A 15,516-nucleotide genomic window follows, 5' to 3' on the forward strand; every position below is an offset into this window, starting at 1 on the left:
TGAAAAGCCTACACTTGCAATGTACCTGAAGGACCTAAAAGCTAAATCTATAACTGAAGGATCATTAGCAATTATGTTTGTGTAGATGGAGGAGGGGCAATCCATGGCTCCTCTTTTAATTCTAGTCCTCCATTCTTGTATTGTGCCTCATCCCACCTGGTCCCCTCACATCAGTGGCATCAAACACAAAAATAAACAGTGTACAGAGCAGTTAAAAGCAGTAAAGCTTTGTGCACATAGAGAGACATCTGATAAAGGTTCAGGCATTGACCCCAGACTGAGCTTCCCCTGGTCTCATCCACATTACTCCATGCTGTTCCTAGCACACCACAATGTTCAGAGTAGACCAGTCCCAGGATCGATCCTGAGCGGGGGGTCAGTGTGGCGGTTAGGTGCAGTGTCTGAGGGTAAATAGGGGTGGGCATGACACACAAAAAGAAGTTAAAGCTATGAGGAAGAAATGAGAAAAAAAAGCCACAGTATGTAACATTAAATCTCTTTAGAGAATGAATCAAAACAGAACTTCATAATGACATGAAGAGGCAGTCATGTGAGTGGGTGACCATGGAGGAAAAAAAGGTGGTTAGGGGAGGAGAGGTCGGCTTGTGGCAGCTTGGGGCAAGTACAAGCGGGTGAGCAGTTGCAAACTCAAGGTAAGGACCGTTTGTGACTAAACATTCAAAGCGAAAAGCATTAAGCTTTTGCTGCAGCAAGGGGAGAAGAGATGGCGTTATACAAAATCTCAAGATTCTCCTCATATACTATAAGGTTTCATCAAAGTCCACGGACAGAAAGCAGAGTCACATGCCAGCTTGGCCGGACTATCCTGATCCCCAGGACAATGTGACATATCTTCTCATCCCTCCAACTTTCCAGCGTACGCTGCATTCCTCAGTTGGGGCTTTGGTTGGAGATGAAGCGCTCTGTGTCCTTCAAATGCAGTGAGAAAATACAGAGTGATTGCAAATGATGCTTCCACCCTGAGAGAGTCAACATACACATGTGCACCACATCGGTGACTGTGCAGGGACAAAAGCCTTTAGTGTCTAGTTTTAAGCACATTTAGTTGATGTCCGTTGATCGTCTTCTTTTGATTTGCCTATCTGTCCCTAGGTCTCACGTGCTTTCCATTTCTACTTTGCCATGGGAAGTGTATGTATGCATATGAAATATGTGCGCATGCGTGTCTGTGCATGTAGTTGTTGTTGATATGAGGAAAGAGTCTCTGTAATTACCAGAGTTTTCTGAAGCAGTGTCATGTTAGCCATAGTATCAGCAACTCCCTCCCTATGCTATTTACAATTAATGTGTGTCCAGCTGACGTGCATCTGTCTCCGTCTTTGCTGCCTTTCTTCTTTCCCAAAGCTGGCACAGACCATTTTCTAGTTCTTGTACAAAGTAGTTTTCTTCTCTCAGAGAACATCGTAGTCGGGGACGGTGTAAGACAGAGGTGCCAACAAGCCCAGTCGGTTGAAGGAGGAAAAAATAAAAAATAAGACAAGGGCAAAGAGGGCTATTTTTCTTTTTTGAGAGTGTTGACTAACATGAGCAGACTCATGGCTTAGAGGCACAGTGGGGCGAGGAGATGAATAAATTGTTTGTCAAGACAAAAATAAATAATTTACCTCAGAATGGTTCTGAAGTTAAAAAAGAAACTTGATAAAATGTCAAGTTCACTTCAGAAAGCATTTTAAAATGTTGCCAGTGGAAACAGGCAAGGAATTTGGGAAAACAATATGTAATAGCTTTCATGTTTTCATTTTGCTCCATGGACTTTGGTTGGTACCTCTGTTTTCTTTTCTCCCTCTCTGTTCCTCTACTCATCTCCATCATCCTTCCCTTTATCCTTCTTGTCCTTCTTGTCCTTCTTCTTCTTCTTTTTCTTCTTTGCCTCCTCTTTCTTCCCAAATGTGATGAAATCACTCTTGTCATCCTCTCCTCCCTGGTTTTGTCTGATGGATATTATGGCGGGGGAGCCAGGGATGATGAATGCTTCTGGGGGAACCTCACCAGGTTTCAGGTGCTGTGGGGGTGCACCAGGACCGCCGGGACCGTAACGAAAGTGCCAGCTGTTGCTGTCTACACCTGCACCCATTGGAGGGGACACCTCTCCTCCCTCAGCATCTGAAATGAACACAAAGAGATTGGGGTTGGCTCGTTATTTGATATTTATGTTTTATTTACATATTTGGTAATTATAGAGATATCTTAAATACATAAAACATTAGGTTTGTATGCGTTATATTCATCATAAACTGAATGCAAAAGCAAACACACTAAGATTTATGAATCCCTTTGCCTCTCATCTGATGCAGTCTGCAAAATGTTTGTTATGTAAGAAAGATATAATCATTGCAAAAATAATTAAGTGTGGATATTGGAATTATATACTCTAATTTAAATTTGAACTTGGAGTTTGCTGAGCTGCTGTTTTACAAGTTGGGCCACAAGCATAAACAGTGATATAAAGGACAACATAAGAAAAGTGGACACAGAACAAGTTCATCTTAATGTAGTAATGATAGTAACAAACAAACTTACATTGTAAATGAAATATCTTTGGTTTTTGGACTGTTATTAAAAAATAAATAAATAATGAATTTAAAAACGCTACTCTGGGATTTGAGAACTTGTGAGCGCTTTTCACAATTTAAAAATTACGAACAATTTGACCTGAAATGTCCTTATTTTCGCCGACTGACAACACAGCTGCAAGAGCTACGGAGAGAAGACATAATTTGACATAGAGATTCAGAAGATTTGAACAGGACAGACTCGATCCAGTCACTGCATCCTCCACATGTAGACACAGAGACAGCAAGAGTCACATTGAATAACAAGACAAGAGTCTCCTCACAGCTGATAAGCCCTCCTCTGACTTCCCAAGCAGAAACATAACCCTAATTCTATGATCTTAAAAGGAAGGCATAAACAAGACAATGAGCGGAGAGTACAGGTATAGAACGAAAAATGGAGACTAAGCCAGTACAGTCAATCTTTAGAGAGATAGATATAAACTTTATTTATCCTGAAGGAAATTTTGTAAATGTTTCAAGTGCCTCAAGTCTCTTAGACATTACCCGTCAATGCACGATACAATGCAGAACCTTAATGAGACACAAGTGTGCATTTAAAATGTTTCATCCATTAAAAAAATACTACACCACAGAGAGTGATGAGTCATACTGCGAGTAGACAGAGAGCATGCAGTAAAGAAGGGCGAGGTAGCGCTCCCGAAATGGTCCATTAAAAGGAAAATACAAACCATGGAGGCTGGCAGACAACATCAAAGTCTGATGTAACTAAAAAGCTCCCATCATAATATTCTATATAGTGCACTTTTGTGTAGTAAAAAAAGAAAACATAATATAATCCATTAACTGTCTCAAAAATAGAGAAATGTGCAAGTTCTAACAACATATGGAATTTGTACATAAAGGACAACCTTGAGAATATGAGCTACAAATGCATTCCCTCTCTGTTTAGCCCATTTTCCACTCACGTCTGTGTCTCTTCCATCGTTATCACCACACCCACTGATCTCCTCAAGCCAGTCCGGTTTGCCACTGCTTGCTGTCGGCATTACCCTCTCTATTATTCCCTGACCTTTGAACTGATCTCATCTTAATTGTGCCCATAACCGTTCATGGTTCCATTAACATGATTGGGTCCTTCACTGATAATGACCAGGCATGTTAGAGTTGAGGATGGTTTATTTGCTTTATAGTAATATCAGTTATCCTCAACTCTAACTCCCCCCATGCGTCTGTTACTTACATAGTTTTAAACCCCCAGTATTTGACAAGAGTGACCTGAGCAACTCCAACCTATCATTTTGAGATATACAGACTGTCCCTTTCTCACCATCTCCCTCCCTTTTCATCTCTGGAGTCTTCTGTCCACATTTTCAGCATGTTGATTCCATTTGACTCCTCTGTGCTGAACAAGGATTTCACAGCCTCTTAAATCACCCAAGTTTAATTTTGCCACATCTACTTTATTCACCATCAGCCTGTTGGGCAGAAGCGCAGTGGAGTGCAATGCAGTGTTACATAATAAGTCAAGGAGAAGGAGGAGGAGGAGGAGAAGGAGGGGAAAGATGAGGGGCCAGAATGTTCAAAAATCCAGAAATGAAATGCACCACTCACCACCGAAACGGTGGGGGGGAAGACTAAAATTGAATAAAAGATCCTGAAGGTGTGACTCGGGTTTTTCCACATTGCAGTGGGAGGCCAACAGTCAGCCTGGAAACACACTTCTTAAAATATAGCACATATGTGTGCTATCTTTTATGTTTTTGTGAGAGCTGAAAAACGTTTTAAAGAGTCAGTGAGCTCAGGATGGGAGAAATTATAATAATAAAGGCAAGAAAAAAGCTGAGAATAGGAAGCAGAAGGGGCAGTGGCTTTCAGAAACAGTCAGTCCCTGTCAACTTCCAGGCTTTTCTACATTGTCTTTGTGATTGTGCAGTTTTGAAAGAAGATAATGATTCAAACTGCTTGTTTTATTTCTTTGTTAATTGCATCTTTGTTATTTCATTCATCACATAGAGAAATTGCTCAAAATGTGCATCTAAAACCTTTTCCTATTGTGCGTGATGATGCAAACACATCTAAACAATGAGGCTCTGCTGCTAAATGCTACATAGCTTTAAGGGTTCACAGTTAGAGCATTAGATGATAAAACAAAAACAGAGAAAAGACATATTCCTCCAACATATGCTACATTGCTCACCTTTATCCAACATTTTTCCACATATCCTCGGATCTATTTTATATTCCACCTCTGCCTTACCCCTCCACCCCTGTGAATGTTTAATTCACTCTGTCCTCCATCCTGCTCGCTCCTCCATTTTGCCCTACTCTACTCACTATCAGTTCCTCCTTCCATAGTCTGTCACCACTTGGGCTCATGTACACGTCAGTTAACCTATCCCTTTGTCTTGTCCTTCAGCTCCCCATGCCACAGTCACCCTCCCCGGATCCCCCCCCTTCACCACACCATATGTTTGCACTACTCTCAGAGCACCACCCTTTTCCTCTCCCCTGCCGATATTAGGGGCCATGAATGGTTACCATGGAAACTGCATCCTCCTGTGAGCCAGTAGGACGTTAGTAGAGGCATGGTGACAGTGCTTGTGTTGAACGAGAATAATGCTGCAAGCACTCTCCTACTTTCTCTCTCTCTCTCCATCTCGTCTAACCAATCTACCCTAGCAACAGCAACCTAATCCGGCTTCCTCTAGTTCATTTTCTCCAGTCAGTCACTCTGATACACTCCCTCCCTAACAACCTTTGTGTTTTTACATTCTCATCCACCTTTAACATTTAATGCATTCACTCATCTTTTTTGCATTCCCTCACTTTTCAACCAGTCCAGCCCATTCCTGCCTGTGTCTGTCCAGTTATCCAGGGGACGTGGTTGCAGAGGGAGTATAAAAAACAACAACGACAGAGGGAGAGTGTTAGACAGCAAGCACAACCCTGATTTCATTAATATGGGTCTGTTAATCTGGGCGTGGGCTGTGCTCCATCTGTCGCAGCAGGAGCGGCACACAAAGCAGGTTAGACGGGGACTATAGCATCATATGCGATCATATTTCAAAGTCCAAAAACTGTCATCTAACATCGGGTACGCTGTCATTTAGATTTCTCTCATGCTCTAATATTCCTGTCCTGAGTCATCTTTGACTGTTTTCTAATGAGCTCTTTTTTTTTTTTATTGTTATTTTGCATTAATTGAGTAATTTAATATTGGTTTTATTTTTAGTTTTATTTGTATTTTTAAATGTCGATGATAAGGACTTTCAACAGAAACAAGACCGCAAGGGCTTTTTTGAAATGCTCCTCTTAGACAGGATGTTTGACTGTATTTGTACTGTAATACATGCTACTGTGTGACTGTACTTGTACTCCAACATTTTATCTAATAAATATATTCTTCATCATCATGTATGCAAAGCAGGTCACTCGCTCGACTTAAAATAATTTTAACTGTGCATAACCCACTTTTTCAGTGAGACGTGATTTGTTTAAGTAAGTGATTCATGAAACATTCTTACCGGCAGCGCTGGATGCAGTAGGCCAGTTTTGAACCAGGACTCCTTGAGCTCCCTGCATCACTGATGATTCCTCCATGTGCACTGAGCTAGAACAAAAAAAAACATGCCTATATTACAAACTGGAAAGATCTTCTCCCACAGACCTACTTACTAAGTAATGGTAAATTAAACACCATCCATACACAAAGTAATACTTTGTTATACTCAATGTTATGACTGTTTCACATAATCAAACTATCCCATATATTGCTTTTCCATCTCCATGCTCTCGACATGTCAAAATGCTGAAAAATCAAACTCCCTTTTGTGTGGAGTTTGATTTGAGCTGTAGCAAATATAATCCGAGAAAAATGCAATGTTCTGATGAGGATTACAGTATTTTGCCATGCTCTGGATTATGGATTACAGATGGTCGTTTTTAGATTTTCACACTAATAATGTGGGACCTCACTACTGCCCTAATAAAACAGCAACACCACTAAAAAAAAAGGGGGGGGGGGGAACCAATTATAACCACTACACTACCAACTGCCAATCATTTCTTTTTTTAAAGGGAAACAGTATATTTTCTCATGCTGATGATGACATTTTAGCCATACAGATCCAAATCTAAGAATAATTATTAAGGGTCAAAGCTTTTAGATATGATCAGAGCAAAAGCAAAATGTCTAAACGTTTTGTTTTACCAAAATTTCTCCACTTCCAAGTAATAAAAATAAATTAAACAATAGGGATATGCTTACCTCTGCATCACTCCTCCAGCTCTCAGGGAGGTTGAATATCTCCAATCTCCACTCGGCCCTTTAGGCTGCAAAACAGAGTGAGGCAAATTCAGTATTTAGTGAAGGCTAAAACCAATAGAATCTCATTAATAAGTCACGACAAGAACTGCTAATGTATGCCTGTCTCACACATACACACGAAAGCACACAGGCACACATACACACACACAATCATAGCAGTGACATCTTGGGTCTCCAAAGCCCCTCAATGGGAGCCATATGAGGAATTAAAGCACAAGATGCACTCAACCACACCTATTAAAACACCTTCTTCTCATCCTCCACATCCCCACGTCCATACATGTACTTTAACAAAACAGTCTCAGAGAGATTTTTGGGAGGGCTGAAGTCAAACTACTACCTAATCTAAAACCGGACACATTAAAATAGAGGGAAGAAAATGGACAACGCATCACAACAACTGACATATTGTCAGACTTCACCGTCTTTGCTTCTTGTAAATCCTGTACACAAATATGCACGATGCATACAACTTTACAAAATGTTCCGAAATGAAAATCATAATTCAAATATTTGACATTCAGAGAAATTAGATGTAAAACTGAGTGTATAACTAATATGAGGCTATATTTGTTTCTAATACCAACCTGAAGAACTATACCAATCAAAACCAGAACCATACATTTCTCCTGCTCAGCCATGCAGTTAATACAAGATCAATATATAATCCAATTTCCTTTCATACATGAGAGAAGCTCACTTGCTGCTCAAACTGCATTGACCTCTATGAGGCTGCAGTAAACATCCATCACTTTCTAAATCCAATATGTAGTCATAATAAGAAAAGCCTGCTTATTCCTCCTGCAGTCAATCAAACAGAGCTGAATGTGGAGATACAGAATGTTGCAGCATCAGAGACACGTCTTCCTCGACAATGAGGGTGTACTTGATTATTAGAAGACAATCGCACAGCAAGCAGTCAATGTCTTGATCCATGGTTTAGATTCATATTGTGATGAAGGCATTGGTACACAACTAAAAACACAATTTTCTAAAAGCATTTTCTCTAATTTTACCTTTCACACACACAATAAAGAGAAAGAAGAAAACAAACAAAACCGGACTGTCCACAAATGACACAAAATGCCTCTAAATGTCTGCCCTGTTGTGGTGTGCCAGTGACTAAATAGAGCAGCCATTCTCAGCTTACTGGGAGAAATAAAATAAAAAATCACACACACACACACAAACAAACGGATCTGAAACCTAAGCATGTTTGTAGTCTGATATATTGTAAAGAAAATATGTGCATGCAAAGCCAGATTCAGCTGTGATCACACAGTAAAGGTTGACAAATAGGTTGTGAGGGAAATGAATCGTATTGCATGCATGCATTGTATTTTGTCATTAGAAGGGCGTAAATGTCATTAGGCAGAGACAGAAAAATGAATTATGTTGAATATATTCAATTCCTGGCCTTTTACAATGGATTGGTTAATAAAGGCTTCCTGTTTCTGCACTCAAACCTTTTCTCGCCCTATTCTCCATTCTTCCCCCTCCCTCTAACTAAAAAATCCTAGCATGGATACAGAGCTCACACCTCTGCCATCAACACTCGGTCCAATCACCTTTCATCCCCCGCCTCATGTTTGCAGAACAAGCCAATCCACGCACAATACTGATAAAAACATTGCTGCCTGTTAATTATGAAGAAAGAACAAACAGTACTGTGATTTAACAAGGAACGTGTCAAGTATGAACAGAAAACACCTTAATTTCTCTTATCTTCTTAGATAGGATTTTTCTTGCTGCAGACACACCCAGAGAAGGTTTGAGGCAGACACTGGGATAATGTTTGTTTTATCCTAATAGTACTGTTTGTTCTGCTACATGTTAAAAATAAAAATCAGTGTCACTTACGCTTGTGAAAAAAACATGAAACCATGTTAAGCAGCTCTAATGTATGTTAAACTCCAAATCCCCGTTGCATTTACCAATTCTACAACTCTGGCTTACTGCTCAGTACCAGACATGTACGTGATCAGAAGTGGAATAGGATATTTTGGTGCAGTGGGACTGGTGGCCCTTGTCGCTGACAAAGTCTGCACTATTTCCCTAGATGACCACTGTATGCCCTCTGGGCCATCTGGTCTTGATTATTGTGGCACACAGCCCATATCTGACAAATGACACTGGCTGTCTAAAATCACTGTTGCACATTGATTTGAAATATATGGTTTTGGTTTGAAAAGATTGAGGACATAGACATAGAGCTACAGCACTGAACTCACACATCCAGGAAATCATTGTGAGACCACCGGCCCAATCAGACACCCAATTCAAAGTAACCCACAGTTAGGTTTGCCAACATGAGACACAAATGTCCAGATAAATCAACTGCAGCAATCGCTACAGGTAATACAAGGAATATATACAGTATATTAAGTATCTGATATATGTTCACATGGCACAAAAAACAGTCTATCTGAAAATAGCAGAACAAATAATAATAATTATAACACGTTAAACACAAGAACAGATGAAATGTTTCCGCAGTTTCAGAGTCATAAATATCAACTGTAATCCTACATTTAGAAAACCACCCTAGAGCAAAATCCCGACCATAGATGCCAGCTGTGCCTTGTGCATCATTTCCAGTTATGATGCAACCTAAAATAGCAAACACATTGACAAGACCAGACACACACCTGAATGGTAGTTGCATCTGGCATACTGAGACGACGTACAAATATCTGGCTCTGTCCACTGTGACAGGTGACGTAGCCTGAGCCCCAGGTGCCACTGTGCGGCCGTCCGGTGTTGTAGAACATAAAAGTATCGCTTCCCGATGTCGCCGTCAGGCAAGTCTTGTAACAGTACGTTTTGGTCAAAGACCCATTTCCCCGGACTTCAATATAATGTGGCTCCACTTTGAGGTCACGCCGCATGGCCACATTATTGTTTGGTTGGCCTCCACCTCCTGCACTTGCAGCTCTTCCTCCGCCTCCACCACCTGCTGAGGTGCCCCCTTCTGTAGCACTCTTCTTGGATACACAACATGGGGAGCATGAGCCGGGATGTGTGCAATAATCATGGCAACGCACAATAGCCAGCACAAAGACGGTCACCAGAAACACAAAGGTTGTAGCACACAGGGCAATGATGAGGTAGATAGTGACATTGGAAAACATTAGGGGGCTGTTGGGCCTTATGATCCGCTTGGGATCAGGGCTGAACTTTGGCGGCAACTCCATAACATGCACATGGATGGTGGCTGTAGCCGAGAGAGGAGGGAAACCGTTATCCCGCACCAGCACTGTCAAAGTAAAGGAGGTTGTGTTGTCCTCAATGACACGCCTTGTGGTGCGGATCTCACCCGTGTACTCATGCACCTTAAAGAGGTCAAGGTCTGATTCGGTCTGCTCCAGGGAATAGAGCAACCAAGCATTGTGGCCAGCATCACCATCCCACGCCGTCACTTTGCTAACCAACACTCCTGCTTCAGTATTTTTCGATAGTGTCTCTGTAGTGCGGCTCCCGTTGGCATGTGGGTGGACTATCCTGGGAACATGATCATTCTGATCCATAATATAAACATACACTGTGGCAACACGGCTGAGTGGAGGCACACCGTTGTCCTGGGCTTTAACCTGAAAGTGAAACTCTCTGAGCTTCTCAAAGTCGAAGGCTTGCAGGGCGTAGGCCTCACCTGTGCTAGGTTTGATGCTGACGTAGCTGGCTACTGGGATGCCGTGGTTGTTGTCATTGAGGACAGTGTAGGTGATGCGTGCATTCTCTGCTGCATCAGCATCCGTGGCCTTGACGATACACAGTGGTGCACTGGGAGCATTGTTTTCAGCAATGTACACAGTATAGGATGTCTGTTCAAAGCGAGGTGGGTTATCATTCACGTCTGCAACATCCACCTTAAAGGTCATTTGAGATGACATGGGTGAGGTGCCTCCATCCACAGCATTGACAGTGACATTGTAAGATGAAATGGACTCCCGGTCCAGGAAAGCAGATGTCACAATGGTATAGTGGTTCCGGAAGGATGTGATCTTAAAAGGTAATTTCGGGATGATGTCTAGAGTAACTTGTTTATTTGGTCCAGAGTCACGGTCATTCACACTGATTAATGCTACAACCGTGTCAGCCCGGGCATCCTCCCGCACAGGACTTGAGAGTGAAGAGAGCACAATCTCTGGAATGTTGTCATTGACATCCAAAACCTCTACAAATACTTTGCAGTGGACTGCCACAGGTGCAGGGCCCTTGTCCATAGCCTGGATGTACATTTCATAGGAGTTTGTGTCCTCATAGTCTATATTATTCTTCACACGAATTTCCCCCGTCTCTGTGTCCATGGAAAACATATGTCTGACTCTCTCTGGCGTGTAACTACTGAAGGAGTAAAATACATCCCCGTTTGAGCCCTCATCTGGGTCTGTTGCATCTAACTTGATAACAAGTGTGCCCTTTGGAGAGTTCTCGGTCAGTTTGACTTTGTACACTGGGCTGTCAAAGGCAGGCACGTTGTCATTGGCGTCAAGGATAAGTATGTTGACCTTGGCCGTGCCACTTCGCTGCGGGGTGCCTCCATCCATCGCTGTCAGGATTAGCTGATGAGAAGGCATCTGCTCTCGGTCAAAGGGCTTTTTCAGAATAAACTCGATGTGCTTATTATGGGGGAAAGGCTTAATAGACTCCAGGGTGATGTGGTCGTTAGGGCTGAGGAGGTACTGCTTCACGGAGTTGAAACCATCATCTGCATCCTGAGCTCCCTCGACGTGGAACCGCGACCCGGTGAGGGCGGACTCAGACACCTCGAGGTGATACTCTTCTCGGGGGAACTGTGGCGCGTTGTCGTTCACGTCCAAAATCTCCACCTCCACGTTGTGCACCTCCAGCGGGTTCTCCAACACCAGCTCCAGGTTGCGTGAACAGGTGCCACTGGATTCACAGAATGTCTCTCTGTCAATGCGGTCACTCACCACCAGCTTCCCGGTTTTGTGATTGATGGTGAAATATCTCCGGCCGCTGTCCGAAGTGAGTTTGATTCGTCGGGTGGAAAGTTTTCTCAGGTCCAAACCCAAATCTCGGACAATGTCACCAACAAAAGCTCCATTATCCAGTTCTTCCGGAATGGAGTATCGAACGTGTGCATTCGTAAGGCCACTGACGACGACAATAAACAGACAGAAGGAAAAACGCACGTTCACCTTTACGCTGCAACAGCATCGCGCCGTCACAGCCATCCCTGGCAGGCGAAATTTGTAGACGCCGGGTTTGAGAAATCTTTCCACCTTTTCGGCTTGCTGATTGTAGCCCTCCCACCTCATTCAATATGTGGAGGTTGACCACCGCATTCTCTCATGTGCCTGGATAAATTAAATATGCTCCCCGCGCATCCATGTTTTCCTTTGTCTGTACGGACGCTGTTTTTAAATTGATCTCTCATTTGAGCGACGCTGGCTTTCACTTATGCTGCCTGGTCGTCTCTCTATCTCTCTCCATCACGCCCTCTCTCTTTCTGCGATTGCAGATGGCGAAAGGGGAGGGGAGGGGAGAAGAGGAGAGGGGAGGGGAGGGGGGGGAAGGAGAAGAGAGGAGAGGAGAAGAGAGGAGAGGGGAGGAGAGGGGAGGGGGGGCCACTCGATCAAACTGCGCTGGCTGCATTTCAGCACCTCCAATAGAATGATCGAGCACATTCTAATAAAATAAAATAACACTTTGAAAGAGGAAAACACCAGCGATGTGTTTGCACACAGATCCGGATGCCGCACACGGAGCGGCCAGCGTCATCTGCACACCGAGTTCGTTTTAACACAATCGTTTTTCCTCTTTTTTTTTGTGAGCGCCACCGCCCTTTTCATAGTGCGCTGAAAGCTGATTTATGAATCTGCCTGGCCACCGCGTCTTCACTGATCACGTGGGAGTCCTGTATCAAAATCTAAACGATTTCAAGTATAACAGACTATATTTGTTTAAAAAAGACAATTTAAGTGAAGCAACTGTCGGTAATGTAAAGCATTAGTGCTTTTTTTTTTCATTACAGTCTTAGTTTGCATCACTGCAATGCAAATGTGACTACTAAAAAGAGTTGTGTGTCTGATGGGTTTGTCATATTTTCAATTACACTCACTTATTCGACCAGCAGAGACCGGTTGATAATTTATGCTAAAATGAATACAAATAAAAATAATAATCCTTCATAACAAAGCCGGAATTAGTGAGAGAGAGAGAGAGTCCTTTGCTGCACAAAAAAAACAAACATTTTGTGTCATGATTACACAAACAAACTGGGACTGACATTGCAGAAAGGTTTGAAGATGTTAGGGCAGGTGTCAAATTGAATACCAAACTCAACATGCTGTGCTTCAATTGAAAAACGTACTATAAAAAAATAATGAATTGAATTCACTTAAAATCAGGCCAACATGAAAGACGGAAACACAAGTCTGTTGACAAGCTCATCAGAGCAGTGGAGATGCCATATGGGACACATAATCAAGTCAAGCTCAATTTCCCGAAGCCAACAATAATATAAATACTAATTATTCCCAGGAATAATATAGCATACTATCATTAGCATTGCAATATATTCTCTAACCAGGTCAGGCTGCAGAAATCCTGAGCCTTCTTGTTTCAACCTCGCCACTGAATCAAGATTGTCCAACGCCCACAATGTCTTTTTTTTTACCCCTCTCCTTGCGCACTGCCACTCTCACCCACACCCAGTCAGCCCACGGCAATGACAGTGCTTGGCAGGCCGTGAGATGTGGAGAAGACAGTGACTCACTCGGATGCTGCTCATGAATGGCTAGATAAAGTGATTCTTCACACTCTGAGGTGACGAGGAGGAGGTGGTAAAATGTTAGAGTTAGAGAAGCAGCCAATTCTTGGTTGAAAGGACACAAATTGTGATTACGTAAAAGTACCTGATGTTCACAAAATAATCACTTTCTATAGCATTCCTAAGAAGATGGGTGTATTTTAGACTAATCATATAATCTATTTTGCAGTATTTGTGGAAGCATATACTGCAACACTTAATATTTTGCAAGGGTTTCTTTCTCCGGCATGTTTACCTGACTGTGGAGTGATGTAAAAACATTCCCTTGCTAAAGTCTGATGGTCTGCATGTGTAATCTGTAACTGTGACATTTAGTCAGTCTCCCTACGAAGCTGAACTCTGTGTGTAGGTAAAACATCCAAAAAAGGAAATAGGCAATGTTTATCCCATCAACAACAAACACAGGGCTGGTTTTACATCTGACCTTTCCACCTGTCTATCACATTCATCTCACTCCCTCCCCCCTTTCATCTGCGGTGACGTATGCTGCAGCTCTGGAATACCTATTTCAAAGGCATCCATTAAGGGCATATTCCATGCTGCTGAGCAGTGGGTTATTTAATGTTTCACTCAAGGGTGCTGCAGATAAAGTCATCATCATAATTCCTGTCTGTCATGCATAAATGCACCACATTCCATGGTGGTAATTGACTGGTTGGAGTTTACTTGCACTATCTTGTCTTAAAAACAATCATTATATTGATCATCATCATCTGATGACATAGTTTTTTTAACACATTGAAATTCATTAAATGTTTTGCCCAGTAATCTCTCACCAACTCTTTGAAATTCCTACAGCTGTCCATGAGACAGAATCTGCAGATGCAGCTGAGAGGACACAGAGGTCATAACAATGTCATCAGTGGAAACACAAACGCTCATTTATTTTACAGGCTCAGGCAAAACGAGGCTTGGAACTGATAAATATGTGATAGATAAGGGAAAGAGAGATACTTCTAATTTTAACTATTAAAGCTCTTTTTTTCATTCTTTGTCCCATTTTCTGTCATTAGTCCAACATGATCACCATATTAATAACATTTTCTTCAGTAAGAGTTAACCTCATTAATAATGTAAGTGGGCACTCTAAAACCATTCACATTACATCCCCCAAGAGTCTGCTATTTGGAATCCATCCAATTTCTAATGAGTCAAATGACACCAGAGATCCGCAGAGTACTGGATCATAGGTGGGCTATTATGAAGCAAGACTTCTTACTTCACCACCTAAATTACCACATAAAGACAAAAGCACACAGAATACAAACTGAACTAGAAAGACAATCAGAGATTGCAGACCCTCGCCTCCAAAAGACTATTCGATCTTGTGAGACAGTAAACAGGACTTCCGGATCAGAGGGGCCAAACCTGCTCTAGCTTGCTGCTCCGGAACGTACTACAAGACTCCTTCTGGACTCTTTTTCCCATCATGCCATTCGTGTCCCTCCCTCTTAAAGTGACACTTTGCAGCACAGGCACAATTCCAGATGTAAAAATAATTCTAGAATCAACGCCATTCTCGGGGAGGACCGAGCCACGGACAGAACCTTGCTTGTGTAAAAATTTCAAGTCGATTGGGTTACTAGTTTTTGAGTTATGCGCGTGGACAGACAAACATACAAACAAACAAACGGACCCAATTGCAATACCCTCGCCTCCCCTTCGGCGAGGGTAATAAAGGGAGGGAGAGTAATGCTGTATCCCAGGACACAGATAGAGGTGGGGCAGACAGTGAAATTGGTCCCTCTATTGGAATAAATCGGTAGTACAAGGGTTGGACACGTGAGCCTCTCCTCACCGCCCTAGAACGAAACGAAAGCATAATCCAATCTCTCTCTCTCTCTCTCTCTCCATGT

General features: G+C 42.4%; 1 protein-coding gene across 1 annotated transcript; it reads right to left on the reverse strand.

Annotated features, from left to right (window-relative positions):
* Positions 1 to 81: 81 nt before the first annotated feature.
* On the reverse strand, positions 82 to 12,062 carry LOC137914265 (protocadherin alpha-C2-like). Its single transcript, XM_068757867.1, has 5 exons — positions 9,513 to 12,062; positions 6,805 to 6,869; positions 6,062 to 6,147; positions 1,787 to 2,124; positions 82 to 401 (listed from the first exon to the last, which is right to left on the reverse strand). The coding sequence occupies exons 1-4, from the start codon at positions 12,060 to 12,062 to the stop codon at positions 1,817 to 1,819; spliced, it is 3,009 nt and encodes a 1,002-aa protein (XP_068613968.1). The 3' UTR covers positions 82 to 401; positions 1,787 to 1,816.
* Between the last annotated feature and the right edge of the window lie 3,454 nt (positions 12,063 to 15,516).

This window comes from Brachionichthys hirsutus, unplaced genomic scaffold, assembly GCF_040956055.1.
Source record: "Brachionichthys hirsutus isolate HB-005 unplaced genomic scaffold, CSIRO-AGI_Bhir_v1 contig_1476, whole genome shotgun sequence".
Lineage (NCBI taxonomy): Eukaryota > Metazoa > Chordata > Actinopteri > Lophiiformes > Brachionichthyidae > Brachionichthys > Brachionichthys hirsutus.

Coding starts and splice junctions, on each gene's coding strand:
- LOC137914265 (XM_068757867.1), bottom strand. CDS start 12,062: ATGGCTGTGACGGCGCGATGCTGTTGCAGCGTAAAGGTGAACGTGCGT. Junction 6,870..9,512: donor CAGATGCAACTACCATTCAG/GTGTGTGTCTGG, acceptor TCTGTTTTGCAG/CCTAAAGGGCCGAGTGGAGA. Junction 2,125..6,061: donor TACTGCATCCAGCGCTGCCG/GTAAGAATGTTT, acceptor TGTTCATTTCAG/ATGCTGAGGGAGGAGAGGTG.